Raw genomic sequence first — 18,295 nt, forward strand, 5'->3', positions numbered from 1 at the left:
GCGCGCGGCCGGCCTCTTGGCGCCGCCCGCAGGACTACGCCTCCCAGAATGCCCCGCTCCTCCGCGCGCCGCCCGCGGCTCGGCGGCCCTCGGCGGCGGCAGGGCGAGGCCGGGCGCCGGCAGCCAATGGGCTGCGAGCGCTGGGGGGGCGGCGGGGGGCACGCTGGGAGTGGCGGTTGTTTCAAGATGGCGGAGGCGGCCACCGGGCCGGGTGGTGGCGTTTACTGGAGCGAGGGCCGTATCCTTCCGTGGCGGGGGGGTCTCCCGCGGCCACGGCCCGCGCGGGGCCTGTGCCCGGGGCCGGCTGGGGGGCGGTGCCGTGGGGAAACTGAGGCCGGTCCCGAGCCCGGCGGCGGCCGTCGTCGAGGAGACCGGGAGAAGAGGGGGTCGCTTGGCGCTCTTGCGGCGTGGGGGTGGTTGTGTCTTGGTGATGGTGGCTCAGCCACCTGGGCTGCGGGGACAAAGTCTCCGGCCCGCGGTGGGAGGTGTCCCGCCTGTGCGTGTCCTGAGAGCGCGGGGAGGTAAGTGTGAAGGGGACCTGGGTCCAGGCGGTGGAAACCTGTTCAAGGGTCTGTGGAGACACGTGCGGAAGTTGAGGCTGGAGCTGCTGGCAGCAAGCAAAAGGTCCGTGGCTTTTGTGGGTGGAGTCCAGGCCCGATTTAGAGGCTTAGGTCCTGGGATGAGCCTGCAGGGGACCTGGCGGCTGGCGTGGCCTCTGAGAGAGAAAGTTGGTTTGTAGGAAATGTGGAAGTGCTGATTGCGGGAGCCTAAACTAGGCTGGATGTGCAGCTGGAGTAGGTGGTGGTCGTTAGCTGTAGAAGCCTGGCCAGAGAGATGGGCTCACTTGGGTCCAACAACCAGAAAGAGGTTCAGCTGGAAGCTCAGCTACTTGAAGGTGTTAGGGGCTAGCTGTCCTGCCTGGTAAAGACTTTGGAGCTAAAGATTTAGCTGTAGCTGTAGGGCACTCATGGTGTCACTCTGCCCAACACTGGGAATGCAGTTCCAGCATCAGCTAGAATGACTGAGAAGCACATGTTTGTATGTGCTAATGTGTATGTGCCTGACTGCAAACCCCCTGCAAACCAGTGCAGGAGGGAAATGGGCCGTCTCTCCAATGGAATGTGTTTGGGGGACACGTTGTTACAAATCGTGGAAGACTGCCCATTTGTATTTAAAAATTGCATCCAACTTTCTCTGAGTGTAATGGGATGAGGTTTGGTAAGCACATATCAGATTTCTTGCTGCACTGTCAGTGTTCTGGCCTGTTGTGGAAATATTGGCATAGTTACGCTGTAGTTGTGTTTATCCCAATTAAAACTGGGCCAGCAGATTGTTTCCCATGACTAAACACACTGTTTTGAGCCTGGCAGAGGCCCTGTGCCTCAAGATATGCCAGGGAATAGGGCATACACTTGACATACACTTTTATTTTATCTTTGTTGCCTCTGATCTTGGTAAAGTTTATGTCTCCTGATATATATGCATATGGTGCAAAAGTAAATCGTAAGATATACTTTTTTAATGCTATGTGTGTTTAATGCTGTGCATGTTTAATACTTTTTTTAAATGTGTGCAGTCATCTTGCTAGCAGACTTGAGGCATGTGGTAATGGATTAGTGTTAAATGGTTGAAGCTGGTGTTGTCCCTGTCTTTTACTTGGAGACATGGATTCGGACTTGTTTATGAATCAGCTCCTGAGGCACTGCAGTTTTCAGCCTAGCTGATTAAGTGTGTATTGATCTGACTTTAGTTTATTCTGATGCACTAGGTTGCAAAACTTAATGGGAGAGAGGCCCAGGTAGCTAGGGGAGGGGAGCAATAACAACAGCTCTATTTCTTAATCCTGCTACTGGGTTTCTATTGACAGCAGCAGTAATAGTGGAGCCAGACTTTGAAAGCTGAATGTTGTTTAAGCAAATCTGGTTTATTTTTCACAGACATGTGTTTCAACACAAATTAGCCATATGCCAGTTGAGAAAGTTATCGCTGGTGCTAAAGATTGTTGTTTCTGGTGGTAGTAAGAATTGCAGATATTCTTGTGCATCCTGAGGGTTGCTGCCACAATTGTGGTGACACAGCCGGCTGGGCTGAGCTGTGATCCAGACTGGGGGTTCAGTCTGTCTTGTTGCTTTTTGGGGAGAAAGAGGGTGCAGTGTTTTACTTTTGCAGGTTTTCCAGCTTCAGGATCAGGTTCATAGGGTGACCCCATAAACACTTTTTTGCAACCAGTTGAGAGAAACTGCATGCTGCAGTTTTTAGGTGAGATCAGAAGTAGTTTCACAGTGCGTAGAAGGATAAATGACTTTGACAGAAATCCCACATAAAGGTATTTTCAAACTGTGGACTAAGACTGGTGAGTGATGACTGTTAAGAGCTAATAATGTGGAGACATCATGATCTCAAGCAAGCCTGTGATCGAGCTTTTATTTCCAGTGTGCTAAGTGGCAGTTTTCTGATGGATACTGGTATTGATTGAATTTGAAGTTGCTGTCAAGAGGTGAAAGCTTCCAGACTGTTGCTGATTTTGTCCTCTGTGTGGTAACTTACTAAATGAAGTTTTCAAAGTGTAGCTATTAAAATAAAATATTAGTTGAAATGAGGGTTTGGGGAAGTGATTGGTATAAGTCAGCTCAAATGTTTACGCAACCAAACATTACTTGGATGAAAATAACTATGTAAAATCTTAAATGGATTTACTGTCAACAGAACAGAAATTATGTAATTGAACTTGTAGACCACACTGAGAAGGCTGAGAAAAATAAGCAAAATATAAGCAAAACACAGAGGATATACAAAACAGAGGCATAAACAAAATACAAAGGAGGCAAAATTGATGTATTGTGTTGGTTTCTTGGTTTAGTAGAATGTGGGCATAAAAAAATCTTTACTTTTGTCCATCTGAAACTATTGCTTTAAGGAAGATACTATGAAAGCTCCACCCTTCCTTGAATTGTGTGAATTGTGTTGAGTCTGATTTAGAGTGACTTTTAGGAGGGAGGCATTCAAGTTTGGTGACGTGCTGCCTGGTTCTTTGTGCTTTTGAGAGTCTGATGCAATGAAGTAATAGTTTAAACTCTAGGTTACTGATTTTTTTTTGAAGTGCTTTTCTTTGCAATTGCCTCAGAACAGATTCTGCTCGTGTTAAAGGAAAAAGTCCCTAGGCTTTCAGCTGTTACTCGTCATGTGATGATCAGATGAGACTGACCAACTTCTTTTGAAGTCTTTTGCATTTATTCTCATTTATGTTTCTTAGAACGTACTATACAGAAAGTATTTAATAGCAGCATGAATATAAGCTGTCCTCGAAGTTTGTCAAGGGATACATGGAAACGTATCAAGGGATTCCTTATGTAATGATAACCTGCTCTAATTTAAATAAATATTGCTTCATTATCTTAGTAACTGGACTTGCACCTGGGGCTGGTCCCTGGTACCTTTTGTGAAGGTGACCTGAAGATGGATGAAAGTTAACACATAATGAAGAAGTTAATAAGACCATTTGTCATTCTTCTTTTTTTCTATTTATTTATTTATTTTTTATTTCAAGTTTTTCTTGCTCTTGGTGCTTCTCTGGTGTGGCAAGTTTGTTTTCCTAGCCTGCTTTTTTTTAAATTAAGGGCCAAAGTGCTTATTTTTGTATTTTTATTTAAAGGGCCAAAGTTATGCTTCTTGTTTACTTTCTTTAATCAAGTTACATGCAGTTTCTGAAGATGAGCAGCCCATGGTATATATTTCAGGTATGACATTATATTAGGAAGAAAGCGCTTTTTGCTGTGAATGCTAAACTTTGCAGTGCCTTTTCAGGTATGTGGTTTGTGTACTTCTGTCTAAAGTACAGAGTCATCAGAAGTGCTTTAACTTGTAATGGGACATTGAGGATTACAGCAGAGGATTTATGTTTGGCTACTTAACTAAACGTACAGTATGAGATGAACAGTTTCAGGGGACTTGTCTCTATGACAAGTACAGCATAGTTCCATCCAGTCTGCGAGGTAAGCTGAATTTTTTATGTGGTCTCCAAAGTATTTTGAAGTGTTAGACGTGTTCAGCTCTCCTATAAGCTTTGAGGAGAAGAGTTAAAATGAAGATTCATTGTTTAAAATAAAATGGAAATTGTTCTTGTGACCTGAAATTATGCATTCTTGTGTGCATTCCTGGGGAGAAGATTGGTGTTCTCAGGCTCCCTTCTGCAGAATTTTCTAATTGTTTTCAAGCATAGAGGACAACTTTTAAAGTAACATTAGATTCAGCAAAAACATGTGCTATACATTACATGTCCACATGTCCAACAGCTATAAACTTTGAGAAATCTTGCTGTCTGTTTGGAGTAGCATAGTTACCCTTCACAAATGCCATTCAGACTATTGCTCAACTGGCAATATAGCTCTGTTAAAAGTCTCTGAAGGAGTTTTGTATCTAGCGTTGTTCAAGTCAGCTGATGTCAGATCATTATACTCTATGTTCTGGTAAGAAAGCAATGGTCCTAAAGGATGCAAAATAATTTACTTGAGGAAATATTCTTCCACTCCTGTATATGTGAGGAGAATTTCAACTATATTGTTTTTCTTGTGTAGGGTGTAGAGATCATAAAGCTTACAACTTAGTTCTTCACTTGAATTGCTGACACACTTCTAAACTTCATTACACAAATAAATGTATTCTCTTTTCTTGTATAAATTCAGGGTATATTTTTTAAAACTCTTGGCAGCTCTGAAGAGTCAAGACTTGCTGCTTGAGGCTGTATCAGGAAGATTCTGGCTTTAATCTGGCCTTGGAAGGCCTTGTCAGTGTGAGTGTTGACACTTTTATAAAAGAGCCCTGAAAATCTTGGTGCTGCTTATGAGTCAGTGCATCTGAGCTAATACTAGTTATGACAGCTTTTTGCAGAAGGTCTGTGCCTTACAGACTTACTCATATGCCTGGTTCTGCAAGGAACAAGAAATTAGTCTGAGCAATCAGTAGGTTTGCCATATTAAGGAAAAAAGATATTGTATGAGTAACACTGATCTCAGCATTATTTCTGGTTCCTGTTTAGTCTTCAAGCATGTCAAAGCAGAAGCTCTGGCTTGTGCTTTTGCGCTTGAAAGAAATGCATTAAAACTCAGATGAAAAACAAGAAGTACGTTTGCAGAGTTCACTTTGATGTGCATGTGGGTGGATGCAGACCCATGGCATGTACCTCTTTTTTTTTTTTTTTTTTGCTGATATATTCATCATATAGTCATCATATTGGAGTCTGAGGCTGTGGTGAATTTCAAACAAAATTCTCATTCTTCTAGAAAAGAGCTGCGCAAGCAAGAATGAATTTTTTGATGTCCTATTGTAGGAGGAAAGATAAGGGTCTATTTTGACTTCATAATTTTATTTTTTTCTTCAATCTACAGGAATGTCTGCCAAAGGAAACTTAAGAACAAGGTATTTGCCAAAATATCAGAAAAGTGAACCTAACCTAACTGTGCCTGTAGCTGCTGCTTCTGTTTCTATGGATCCTGGTAAAAGCACTGGAGATATGACAGTGCCGCAGGTTAGTATATGCTAATCTTTCTTCTAAAGAGCGTGCATAGTAAAAACTGACAGATTGAAAACTGCTAAACAATCTTACAATGCAACCGTTCTTGCAAACTTTCTTTTTTTTTTGCCATTTTTTTGACATGGTGTTTTGCTGGCAAAAATTACTTCGCTACTGAAATGACCTGCCAAGCACGCAAAGGTTAAAAGACGAATTTATTTAAGTGACTTAGAACTGATGCTATATAAAAAAATGGATCGGTAGATATGTAGATAGAATAGCTCTGAGCAGCTCCAGAACAAGGTTACTTGAAGACAGAGGAATGAGTGTTTCAGTCTGTTCCGTCTCACTGTCCTAATTGTATGTCTTAGAAACAGGTCTTGAAAAAGTTTTCTCAGACCTTTTTGCTGTGGTCACTTGTGTTACTAACATAAAAATAACTTTCCATGTTTGACAATTAATGTTAAAATGCAGCTTGGAGATCGGAGTAACTGTCAGTTGATGTTATCATTGGTTCTCTTTAGTAGATTGTCTGGTCTATGCCTGGAACAAGTGATGATTTTGCTACTGTTTATTGCATTAGAAGTTTCAAAGCAGTGATGTTTCCTTTGGAAGGTAGTTCTGTGTTCTGGTAGATCTTGTAATATTTAGGAATCTCTTGAAAGAGGCTGTCTTTGTAATGTGAGTTGGATAGCACATTGACTATCCAAGTCTTTGAAATACTCTTAAGACCTCTGTGTAGTAGTAATCTTGAGCATTGCAGTAATAGGTCAATAAGATTTGGTATCTTTATGCTTCAAAGCAGTCTCTGAAGCTTTCATAGAATCATAGAATGCTTCAGGTTGGAAGGGACCTCTAGAGATCTCTAGTAAAACCCCCCTGCACACGCAGGGTCACCTAGAGCACGTGGCACAGGACTGCATCCAAGCGGGTTTGAAGATCTCCAGAGAAGGAGACTCCACAACCTCTCTGGGCAGCCTGTTCCAGGGCTCTGTCACCCTCACTGTAAAGAAATTTTTCCTTAAGTTCCTGTGGAACTTTTTGTATTTCAGTTTGTGGCCATTACCTCTAGTTCTGTTGGTGGCCACCACTGAAAAGAGGCTGTTACACTATTATGCAATTAATTATTGTTCATTGTTAATTATTAACATCATTATTAACATTATTGTTAATTGTTGTCATCTTGGTGAAGATACTCTTCTGTCTTCTGCGTAAATGCCATGTTGCCTTGTGTGCTCATCCAAAACTGAGGCAGAATTGGATCTGACAGCATCCTTGCTGTTGTTTTAGTAGCTCTCCACAGCATGACAGTCTAGTAACTAGTGTTCATATTTAAAGACTTTACCAGTCGTCTTCATTTCTGTTACTCTGTCTTTCAGTACTTGTTTTTAGGAGGTTGGTGAGGTACCTCCATTTTGCAAATAATGCTGTTCTTCACTGATGTGTTGGGAAGTTTCATGAGTAACCTGCATTATGCCGAATCTTTGTATAGAAGCATCTCTTCATAAACATCTGCAAGGCCCCTGCTTTATAGCTGCCTTCGGATTTCACTTGAAAATCTTCTTCTTATATCGTGTGGAAGATACGTCAGTGATTAGCTGGTATATGTGTATTACTTGTTCAGAAAATATTTTTTCCTTTTTCCATTCTTTGTTCTTTTTATACAAAGCCTAAGACACTAGATGTTCATTTGAGATTTGGGTGTACTTTTATAAGACTGTTAATAAAATGGATTCCAACTTACCTTTTCTCTTTTCTGTGTTTTTTAAATCCTCTTTTTTTTTTCTCACCTTACAAAAACCTCATGAAAACTTTGCACGTTTATTTTGAAGGAAAACTCTGAATTAGTTGGAGCAAAGAGAGCAAGTAAGTTTTGCTTGCTACAGAAGAGCAAAGCTTCTTAAAGCTTTTTTCACGAGGAGTTTTGATGACCAAAACTCATTCTCTTCAGGTGTATTAATAGACCTTTCAGGGATAGCTGATTATTTTATTCTGATAAACTACTCTGTTGTACTGCTAGATAGCTTGCCGGTGTGATTTACCAGAATCCTCTCTTGAAGAGAAGGGATTGTATCTCACTCTCATATGAATTCTAGCAAAACTGATTTACCTTTTCCTTATTCGGTTAGACTTGAGTACTACCTAGGAGCTTAAGAGAGTTGTTGGGAAGATTTCGAAAAGGTATTGCTAGCTTTTGGCTCTGGAGCTTTTCTGCCACTTCTAATAAATCAGTGGTTTGCTATGTTCTTGGCCGTAGTTTTCCATTTTCCTCCTCCTTATTTGACAGAAGTTGCCTTCGTCCACCTATGTTGTTGTCTTCCAGGGTGTGGAATAAAAGTGGAATATATTTTCCACTTATATAGGATGTTTCATCTAGAAAACTTCTGAGATAGGGAGCTGTGTAGAAAGTACAGAAATCTGGACAAATTATAGTCGTGGCCTCTGTCTTGCTTACGGTGAGTTTTGCAATGGAGCTGTAACTGCATCATTTCACAGATCCTTTTTTATAGGTGCAGTTGTACAAACATGCCTCAGAATTTGTGAGTGCCATTTGTCAGTACCTGTGGGCAATACATGAAAAGCACAGACTATCTTTTCAAATTTTCTTCTTTACCCTGCAAATCTCCTTGAGAATATGTATATGGTTTGTGGGAATGGCTTGAGGAATCTGAGTCTGCCTCAGTAAAAGCTTCCAACTTCTCATTTTTTTGTGAGTTAAAAGTGACTTTTAAAGAAGTTCTTTCAGCTATCTGCTAAAAACAGTTTCAACTGTTTTTAGACTGGGAAACAAACCTTCAACTAAATGTTTAGTTGAAGTAATATGATAAATTTCTTTATCATATTTATGACTGCAAATAATGTATGTTTGGGCAGGAAGCTGTGGAAGAAGATGGCGCCTTGAAAAGCATTGAAGAAGTTTAATTTGCCTTGTGAAACTTGTTTTCCAAATATTTTTTGTTTCTGTTTTAAGGGGGAGGAGTGTGTACTGAAGGGCCATGTGGGTGTAACATCCTTCTGTATAAAATCATTCCTTTTGTCTTTCAAAAACTGCATAGTCACTTAATTGTTTTAAGCCACTGTTGGAGAAGCAATTAGCTCAGAATGGAAGAGGGTGCCTCTTCTCTGATGTGCATAGATCAACTGCCATTCCTGGTAATGAAGGGAGAGGAGCACGAAGTTTGCTTGTGTGGTTGGGGGTTATTCTGTGCTGTGTTGTGTGAACTTGTCGAAGTTGTGCCGTGCTTTTGGAGCAGCATTCTGCTATCCTGCACTATGCACCGTATGCCCTCAGAGATGTTTATAGGCTTTAAAGTATCTAAACTAAAGATAAACAAATCAGATTAAGTGGAAATATTTAAATTCACTGAAATCTTGGGCAGACTAGCACTATTATTTTGTTCCTTTTATCTTGAGAGTCTTTTGTGTATATCACTAGCACTAGATTACTGAGTCACTGACCTACAGTTGGTTTTGGTAAATCAAAGAGATTTAAAGCTAAGCAGTACTTCTGCTTTGAAACATCCAAAATAGGTAATGACAACTGTTATAATACAAGGGACTGTTGCAAACATGAGCTATAGTATGCCCTCTGGTGGACACTGATAACAAATGTTGTAGATTTCAGTGTGCTAAAGGAATGCATTTAAAGAACTCAAGTGCTGAAATATTTTTAAAGCCCTTTTGAGAGGGAGAAGTAGTAAGTGACTAAACAATGCAATAAAAAAAGGCTGTGTCGCTTCCTGTATTAAAAACTCTTTTGACTTGAAGATTTATCTTCTACGAATAATATATTGTATTTCTTTTTTTGCTGTTTTGTATGTTTTTCATGAACACTAAGGCAAAATGTTTTGTTTTGCTCTGTGTTTTTGGATCTCAATATACTAAAGTTCTGATTCTGGACTGGATATCTCTACACTAGATTTCCAATTCAGAAGTAGCAGTTACATTTTATTAAGTATGAAGCAGTGAATGACATAGGTCTTGAAAATTAACTTAACATGTTTAGTATCGAAGCAAGCAACTTGCATTTGGTTTACAAGCCTCTTAGAAGAGTTCTTCCTAATTTGGTAACTTGTTTCGCTGAGCTGTACTTACAGCTAGGAAATATGCACTTTATTTTTAGTTGGCATTTATATAACTTAAGCTTCTAATTATTAGGTTCTGAAATACCTTTAATATCTTATGAAATGCTTGTTCTACTTCAAAAAACACTATCTAAAATGTGGATTTCAATTCTCAGGTCACTAATGATGGAGGAATGAAGAGTGCTTCTTTGAAGGATTTATGTCCTGAGGACAAGAGACGCATTGCAAACTTAATTAAAGAACTTGCCAGGTGAGAATAAGCATTACTTGAAAATGCATTATATTGAAGGAGAGTCATTCTTCTAATTAACATCAAGCAATGTAGAACTGCATAATGGAGCTGTATATTAGTGTAAGATAACTTTTGTCTTGCTGAATGAGGTATGAGCAATGAAGTGGCCAAATGAATTTTTCTTGTTTCCTGATCAAAAAATCCCCAAAACAAAATGAAAACAAGAGCTTGTTTTGTGACCTGCAGTAGTTCATCCATATAAAACTAGTTACAGGGCTAGAGTTTCGTTTGCTGTATGTGAGTATATGTTGTTTTTTTGAAACCACAAGTGTTGTTGGTACAAAACTCAGACTTATTTGACAAGAGTGAATATTTATATGGAATTCCACATTACAGGTGGATCAGGGATCTTGTGGCAAAAGTGTGCTTTCTGTGTTTATCCATGCTTGTGCAGAGCAATAGAGGAGTGTGATTTTTTTCATTTCCTTTGCCAAACTTCACTTATTTTGCTGTGTTTAATTCTGAGTTTCCCCTGTTCGTTGAGAGGAGAGACTGAAGTGTCTCAACTTTAAAAAAAAAAAAAAAAAAAAAAAAAAAAAAAAGGTTATTTGGTTATTTGAGTTTCATTTCAGTGCTACTTGCATTCACAAAGGTGAACGACGTGCAAGATAGGATGGATGTGAGTGGGGATTCACCCTTCCAAGTTCCTGGCAGTCATCTTATGTAACGGTTATAATGCTGGGAAAGGCACACGGGACGATGGTAGTTTTTTTTTTTTTTTTTTTTTTTTTTTTTCTCACAGCACTTAGGAATGCTAATTTGTGAAATGCAATTAGATTCCAAGGACTTATATAGTTGAAGTTTTTCTGGAACATAATACAATTTCTAAGCTACTGAACAACTGCTTTGTGTCAACTGGCATGTAATACCACTCTTTTTTTTTTTCTTTTTTCCCTTTTATCTTGGAAAATCAGGACAGAGAAATGTACTTGCTTATCAAGGTCATAGAACAAGTCATTGGTGCAGCCATGAGTATTTTCTCTTTGATTAACCTCATTCTGCTGGCCATTTTCCTGCTAATAATTTACATCAATATAGATTTTCTGGCTATACAATATTTTAGTCACTTCTGAAATTCTTCATGCTTGAAGCTCTATTTTATCTTGCTGTGTTAGGAGATGTCTAGTTAAGGACGTTGTAAAGACTAGATTACTTAGAAGCCAGTCTGCAAATTGTCAAATGTTGACGCTATTCGGACACTGCTGTCACTGTTCATACATTAGAGGTATATTCTAATATTAAAAAGAACCATTTATTACATTGTTCCTCATAATACACTGCTCTCTAGTGAATACTAGTACACTCAGTCATTTGAGCATAGGATTCTTCTTAAATCTGAGATGCTCTGATTTTTCCCTGAGGACAGCTTGATATTTTTGCCTGACATTTCTTTAAAGGAAAATAGAAAGTGTGGCAACATTAATTTTGAAAACTAAAATTAGTGGGACACTATTATTTTATGCTTAGTTCTCTTTTATCTTTAAACCTAATCATCCTTTTATTGGATGTAATTAAAAGACCTTTGCAGAGTAATAGGGAAGTTAAACTTTTATTCTGCTCACCTTGTCACTTTTTAGAAACTTTTTGTAATTTTCATGTCTAGTCGAGCAATTTTGGATGGTTTTTGCATTCAGTAGAGCATTCTGTTTCAGAGGAAAAAGAAAATAACAACAGCTGAATGCTGAAAATTTTCTAGAAGATTGTCCTGCAATAAATATTTGGAATAATAAAAATATTGCTTGACTAGAGGTATATTTTACTGTTCCTTATTTTGCTACTGTTCTTGATTGAAAATAATGGTAGCTGAGACTAATTCCTGCACGTTTATTGCAAATAGTCAATATTTGGGACTGCATTGAAGAAGCTGTAAAGTGGTAAAATTCTTTGCATAGAAACCAGTGACAAAATATGACTAACATCTAGGGCTTGAATTTCAGCCATGTTTTTCTTGAGCCATGCAGGATGTTGGTCTTTCCTCTGACTTTTGTTATTGCTGAAGGATAGGTAATGTACTTTCCTTTCCCTTCCTATTTTTTCTGTCTTCCAACTCTCATTTCCAATGTAGTTTTGAACATCGATAAAGTATGTACCTGTACATAAGCTAATACGCCGGTGTGAGACTGCCTTGGAGTGAGTAAATTCTAATGCTACCAATATTGTTATCTTCTCTTTTGAAAAAATCCAGTTCCTGTGCTTGACTGTGATGTACTCCTGCTGAGCAATCCAGTGGCTGGCATCTCATTAGCAGTTAGGGACTGATGAAATTGGATTTTGAGCCTGATTTGAAAGAAAGAACTCAGCTGTATCCTCTCTAATCCTCCTTTCTGGGCTAAATAATCTTAGTTTTTGCTCTGTGCTGCCACCGATAAATCTAAACATTTTATTTTCTCTGAATATATCTAGTCCATCTTCCCTCCGAGACAAGCTGAATCTTCAGACTTGAATGTTGTAGACTTTCTTCTTTGATTATGCCAGCACATTCTTTTCAGATTTTTTGTTTTGTAGTGCAATCCCTGGATATAATAAGCACATTCTAAAGTGCTTTGTTTGTAAATGGGAAAGTTTTGAGTGTGGTCAGCCAGGATTTTAATTATCACCGTATGTGTAGGGTGGTCTTAAGAGGAGGAAAAAAAAAAAAAAAAAGAGAGAGACTTTCTCTGAACTTTTGTTAGAGCAGGAAACTCCTGAAACAGTCATCAGCTTATGTAATGAAATGAGCAGTGACACGGTGAGGACACTGAAAGATTTCTGCTCTTGTTCTCTGTGCTGGTGTCAGGACACATTAGGCTTTTCCAACAGGGAGCAGTGCAAGGTCCCTTGGGACCCAGCCAGTTGGCTGCTGTGCACTAATAAATTGCCAAACACCATACTGAGAGTGGTTATAAGGTACTCTAGAGTATGTTTTAAGTTATATGCATATTTTGAGACCCTTTTGCTCCTCAGCATTTAATTGAACAGTGAGGGTTGTAACTTTCTTGGCAAGGAGTGTGTGGATATGTTTGTATGTACATATGCTTTGACTCCCAACTGTGATATATAGCTATGGTGGTGTTACTTTCTGGCTCTTGCTATGGCATGTACCTCATGGATGCTTCTTCCTTCCTTGCACAGTTAAGCTACAGCTTGAGTGTTCAAATTTCTCTTGAATGGAGACAAGTAATATAAGAAATTTTCATGAACTGTCCTGCTATTAGTGATGAGAATTGGTATCTAACTTTAACTTCTCTTAAGTAAGAAGGAGTACTCGGAGAAATCCAGCTTCATGTCATCTTGGCAAATCTTCAAAAGGAAATTGGGCTGAAAGGTACGATGATGCCTGTTTTCACCTAAAGGAGGGAGTGCTTGTCCTTTTCAAAATGAGATGCAAGGTGGTTTTTTTTTTGCTATCAGACTAAAGACAGACCAGTGCCTGTCCAGGATGACATGTACTTGACAGCTTCCAGAACAACCTTCTGATGGTTCTTTGCTTGTAGTTGAGAAAATGCTTCCTACTTCCCAATACCTTGGATTCCAAATCTGTTCCTAGGCTGCTGGCAGTCTCTGAGCCTGCCTACCAGGACGGCTTTTGCAAATGTTTTTGGCTGGTACTGATATGAACTTGACGATTTAAAACTGAAATTTTCTGACAACAGGTGAGAACTAGAATAAAAAAGAAAGTTTGCTGTGATTACGGAATAGGGAAATCATTACAAATGAAAACAGTAAAACAATTGGAGTGTGTGTCTGTGGGGTGTTTTCCTACCAGCACTTAGACTCTTTGAAGGACAACCTGCTTGTGGAAATCTATTTTACAAATCTGCAGGTCTTAGTTTCTTGGACTGTATTCTCTCCAGGGTCATCCCATCTCATATTTAACCATATTGTTACCTGTTTTTTAACATTGATGTAAATGTCCGTGTGTGTATTGCACACACGCTTCTTTGGGACACAATATTGTGCTGTAGTTCTGTTAATTGGCCAGGGAGTGACACTGCAAATGAGATGTCCCTAGGCTTGTTGGGAAATTACTACTCATTGATAGGTAAAACATGCCTAGAATTATTGCATCACCAATCACACCTACCTTTTGTACTTAAAAAGTCATTTGTGCTGTGAGATCTTGTTTTATATTACTTTGCAAGCTGCCTATTATAAAATTTATCCATTGTGCAGCATTTTCAGTTATGCCCTATGATTGTTGGAGCTTTTATCTTTTTTATTATTATTTATATAGACTGCCTGTGACATTTGGGTAAAGCATATCAGATTTATGCAAAGCATACTTGATCAAGAAATGTACACTGTCCTCCCTACAGTTCCAGTGTTAAATGTCATTTTATTGCCCCTTTTTGTCAGAAGCATGTGCGGATTGACTCCGGTGTGAGACCTTTTCCTTTCTTCTCCTTCTCTCTCTCAACTTGTTCAGCCACAGTTCCCATTGAATTTTGATTTCACTTGTTAAAAGATCATTTTTGCTGCTGTTTTTTAAAAAGTCAAAATTGTTATTTTTTTATTCCTTTATCAGGTAAAATATATTTGTATCAGTACAAACTCATTTTGTAAAGTTTTTAAGGTCTTTCAGGCTTGACTTTCTTTTGAGGTTTTATGCCTTGCATAAACCATGGTGGTTCATGTGGATCATATGATGGCTACTTCTTGTGCATGGCAGTTTTTCACTACAGATAACTTCAAGTGCTGTTGATCTGTTCAGGGCTTCAAGAATGGTACCTGGAGAACATCCATCTGCTTATTACTTGGAGCGACTTAGTGTCATCAAGCCAGCCTGACCATGAAGTCCTTCAGATCATGCAGTTACAATGACTGTAGCAGTAGTGTGCTTAGGAGAACCCCATAACGAGTGCAACTGATAATGCATTCGAGCCCAAAGGTTGGTGTCACAGGAGAGTTTTCTGTGATATCTGCATCATGAATTTTTCTTTCTCTGCAGAGGCTTCTGTTAAATAAAATTAAGACCTTTAAATTAATTTACAATTACCCAATCTTGTAAGTGAATTTGGATATAGTATAGTGAATTTGGAACAGAGATGGTGTGTGCAGTGAGACAGCTATGTGTACATGGTGTGCAAGGAAACGTTGCAGATGCTGAAGAGCAGACCCAGTTTTACTGATTTGTCAGCTTGCTCTTAGCAGTCGGCCTTCCATTTTTCTGTGGAGGGTGACAGTGGAGCCACGCACAGAAGCCTTGCCCAGTGAGGGAGTTGCATCTTCTGTAGTTTGGGGTATTTTCCTTTTTACTGCTCTTTTCTGATCTTGAGCTGATAGAGAGCATTGTGAGCCATGTAATATTTCTTCTTGGCAGCAATTGTTTCCTAGTTGTACAAAAAAGTTTATGTTCTTTATTGCCAGAAGGCTAAGAAGTAAGTATATGTCTATATACAGAAAGCAAACAACAAATCCCTCCTCCCTGAGCTCTGTCCTGGTTGTGACATAGATCCAGCATAATCTGATGATGTCATGTTCTTTTTCTTTAACTTCCTTTTGTCACCTCCTATGGATAACAATAACAGTCTTCTAACTGCCTGCCCTCTCTGGGCTGTCTCCTACTTTATGATACATAAGCATGGTTCTTCCGTGCCACGGAAGCCACACATTGCCACGGTTCTTCCAAGATCGTTTACTGTTCTCAGTCATTTACTGCATAAGATATGTGATACAGTATATTCATGTGCCTGGGAATATGACAACTTGCTGTAGTCCTGGTTGAGTATGAGTTCAGCATGTGATTGCAATGCAGACTGAGGCAAATAGCAAGTGACAGAATCTAGAGATGGCCTAGCAAGGCCTGCTAGGTTTTGCGTAGTACCTTTAGTGCTCCGTTATTTCTTAAGGTATATTTTCTTCGATTTTAATATTCTGAGGCAGCAACCCAGCCCAGTGTTGCACTTGTCCTGAATGTTCCTCTAATGCAACATCACTCCTGCAGTTAGTGAGCAAGCATCCTTTCTTGTGTAGTGCCTGGAGACATGACTTGTTCCCTCTATTCTGATTATTTTTTTCCCTGCTGTTCTTGCTTCCTTCCCATCTTTCACCTGTGCAGTCATTACTATTTTCATTGTATTTTCTAGTTAATGGCTCTTATCCTTTTTTCTTTACTACTTTTTTTCCTTTAGGAAGCAGGAAACCTTCTATGATTCTTCACTGATTATATATGAGGGTAGGCCATATATGCTGTAGCCACATAGCTTATAGCTCCAGATTCAGAGATAACCAACTGGTATTGGTTAGCTACAAAAACCTGTGTATGCAACTTCTGGCATTTGTACCTGTAACTCCATGTGGGAAATAAGGATAGATGATTGCTACCTTTTAAAAGCTGTGGCTTTTTGTGCAACTGAGAAATTTTCTAATTAAGCTTCTTCTGAACTTTCAAACTTCCTTAATTTGCAGGATCTAATTCTATGCGAGATGTTATTTTTCTACCTCCAAGTTTGTAGAGAAAGAGTGAGTTTCAGTATTATTCATTTCCAGCTTTATATAGTTTGAGCTGTACTGGCAAGGGCTGTGGTTGATCTTAGAGGCAGAGGATATAACCTGTCCATACCTTACCCCAGAGTGCTGACCCAATTGTTGTATTATGTTTTTTCCACTGGAATGTCAAAACACATCTGTGTCCTCCTAAGGGAAAAGTCATGACGTCGAATGGATGGTTGAGTCCCTGGATGGGTTTCTCTCTGTTAAGAATGTCAGTGGGTCTGAGGGGATAAATGGAAAGCATAGTCCAATGCACATATTTTTCTCCCCTTCTCCTCTTTCCGTAGGATTGTTTCCATTAAAGGAATTTAAGATTTAAAGTTTTCTGGAAGCTTGCTGCTGTGCTCTCTGATCACCGAAGTTGTGGCAGCTGTTTGATCAACATTAAGGCTACATTTTAAGAGCTTCTAATAACAGGAAATGCCGAAGTGCAAAGCAGTAGTATTTGTTAGTCTGAGCTTGTTACTTACCATTTTTGTAGATACTACATGTATAGAACTATGAATTCTAAGCCATGATTTTAGCATAGATATGAGATTCTGTCTTGCATTATGGTGGTCTTGCCTGCGCGATTCCAGAATAACTGTTTTTGTAACCTGCTCTTGAAATGCAGAATAAATGATTGTTGTAATCTTGATCCAATTATTTACACCAAGCAGCAAGATGTAGGATGCCACAGCCCAGACAAAACAAAAATTTACACTTGCAACCTGATAAATGACAAATTGTTTTGTTTGGAGAAAGCTAACAAGAAAAATGGTTCTTTTCTTGGACTTATATTTGGTCAGTAAATGTGCCAGGACATGTTTGCTTAGGGGCTAAGAATGAGGAAAAAAAAAATCTTTTCTGTCTTGGCATGTAAGCTTTGCCAATTGTGCTTTCTGTGTCTGTGCCATAGGCTGTAATAGATCTCAGGGTCTGCATTATGGCTACAGGGAAACGGCTTGTACAAATCTACTTTTGGACTCAGACCCTTGCTTTGTAGTTCCATGCGGCTTTTAACGTATGTGTTTTCTAGTGAGACCAGTGTCTCTGAAAACATACTTATTGTATAAAGGCATATGCATCTTCCAGCCTAATGTAATAAAGTCAACCATATGAAAAATTCCTATTTAAGGATATCCATTTAACTGGAAAGCAGAGTTCTAAGTCAGGCATTATATGTTTTTTTTTTTTTTTTTTTTTTTAAAAAAAAGGCAAAAAAAAAAGTGTGTATGTACATATAATATATTTTTCCACACTGACAGGGCCTTTGTTTTTTTTTTCCATTTTTTTTCAGGGTAAGTGAAGAAAAGGAGGTGACAGAAGAGCGGCTGAAAGCTGAGCAGGAGTCATTTGAGAAGAAGATCAGGCAGCTAGAGGAGCAGAATGAACTTATCATCAAGGAAAGGGAAGATATCCTTTAAAAAATGTGTGCAAGGGTTCACTGTCTGAAATAAAAACTGAACTACAGAGAAATAATTGTTCTAATTTATGGCAGAGAATAAATCTGCATGTGCTGCCATTCAAAAGCAATCAGAGAGATGACTTGTCAGCATGTGCCGCTGGTTCATTTGAGCTTAAAACTGCCATCCAGCTGTTCCTATGATCTTGTTTTGCTATGAAATAGATATTTGTCAACTAAAAATGGCAATAAGGAATTTATGCATTAAAATATGATTATAGCTTGCTTTGCTTTGCTTTGCTTTTTCTCTCCATGTAATCCTGTTACGTTATTGTAACTGAGGTATAAAATTTCTCTAGCATGGTGCTTTCTTTGCATTCCTTGTATGGTATTTACTATGCCAGCTTATACTGAAGACATTTACTCTGTGCATACGTACTAAGGGATTTAGCCAGCTCAGATTGTGCTGGTGGTTGTTCTGATACAGAGTTAGCTGTTCTTCCTCTTCTTGCTGTCTGCCACTTCCTCCCTATTCCCCTTCCGCTCCACCCTGA

At 39.1% G+C, this 18,295-nt stretch overlaps 1 protein-coding gene across 1 annotated transcript; it reads left to right on the plus strand.

Annotated features, from left to right (window-relative positions):
* The first annotated feature begins 167 nt into the window (after nucleotides 1–167).
* Nucleotides 168–17,861, plus strand: LOC104578289 (protein hinderin). Its single transcript, XM_088520171.1, has 5 exons — nucleotides 168–238; nucleotides 3,702–3,737; nucleotides 5,385–5,524; nucleotides 9,750–9,844; nucleotides 17,637–17,861. Exons 1-5 carry the CDS (start codon nucleotides 187–189, stop codon nucleotides 17,761–17,763), a joined length of 450 nt encoding a protein of 149 aa, XP_088376297.1. The 5' UTR covers nucleotides 168–186; the 3' UTR covers nucleotides 17,764–17,861.
* The last annotated feature ends 434 nt before the right edge of the window (nucleotides 17,862–18,295 follow it).

Source organism: Tinamus guttatus, unplaced genomic scaffold, assembly GCF_059628265.1.
Source record: "Tinamus guttatus ecotype Peru unplaced genomic scaffold, ASM5962826v1 Tinamus_guttatus_pri_ptg000081l, whole genome shotgun sequence".
NCBI lineage: Eukaryota > Metazoa > Chordata > Aves > Tinamiformes > Tinamidae > Tinamus > Tinamus guttatus.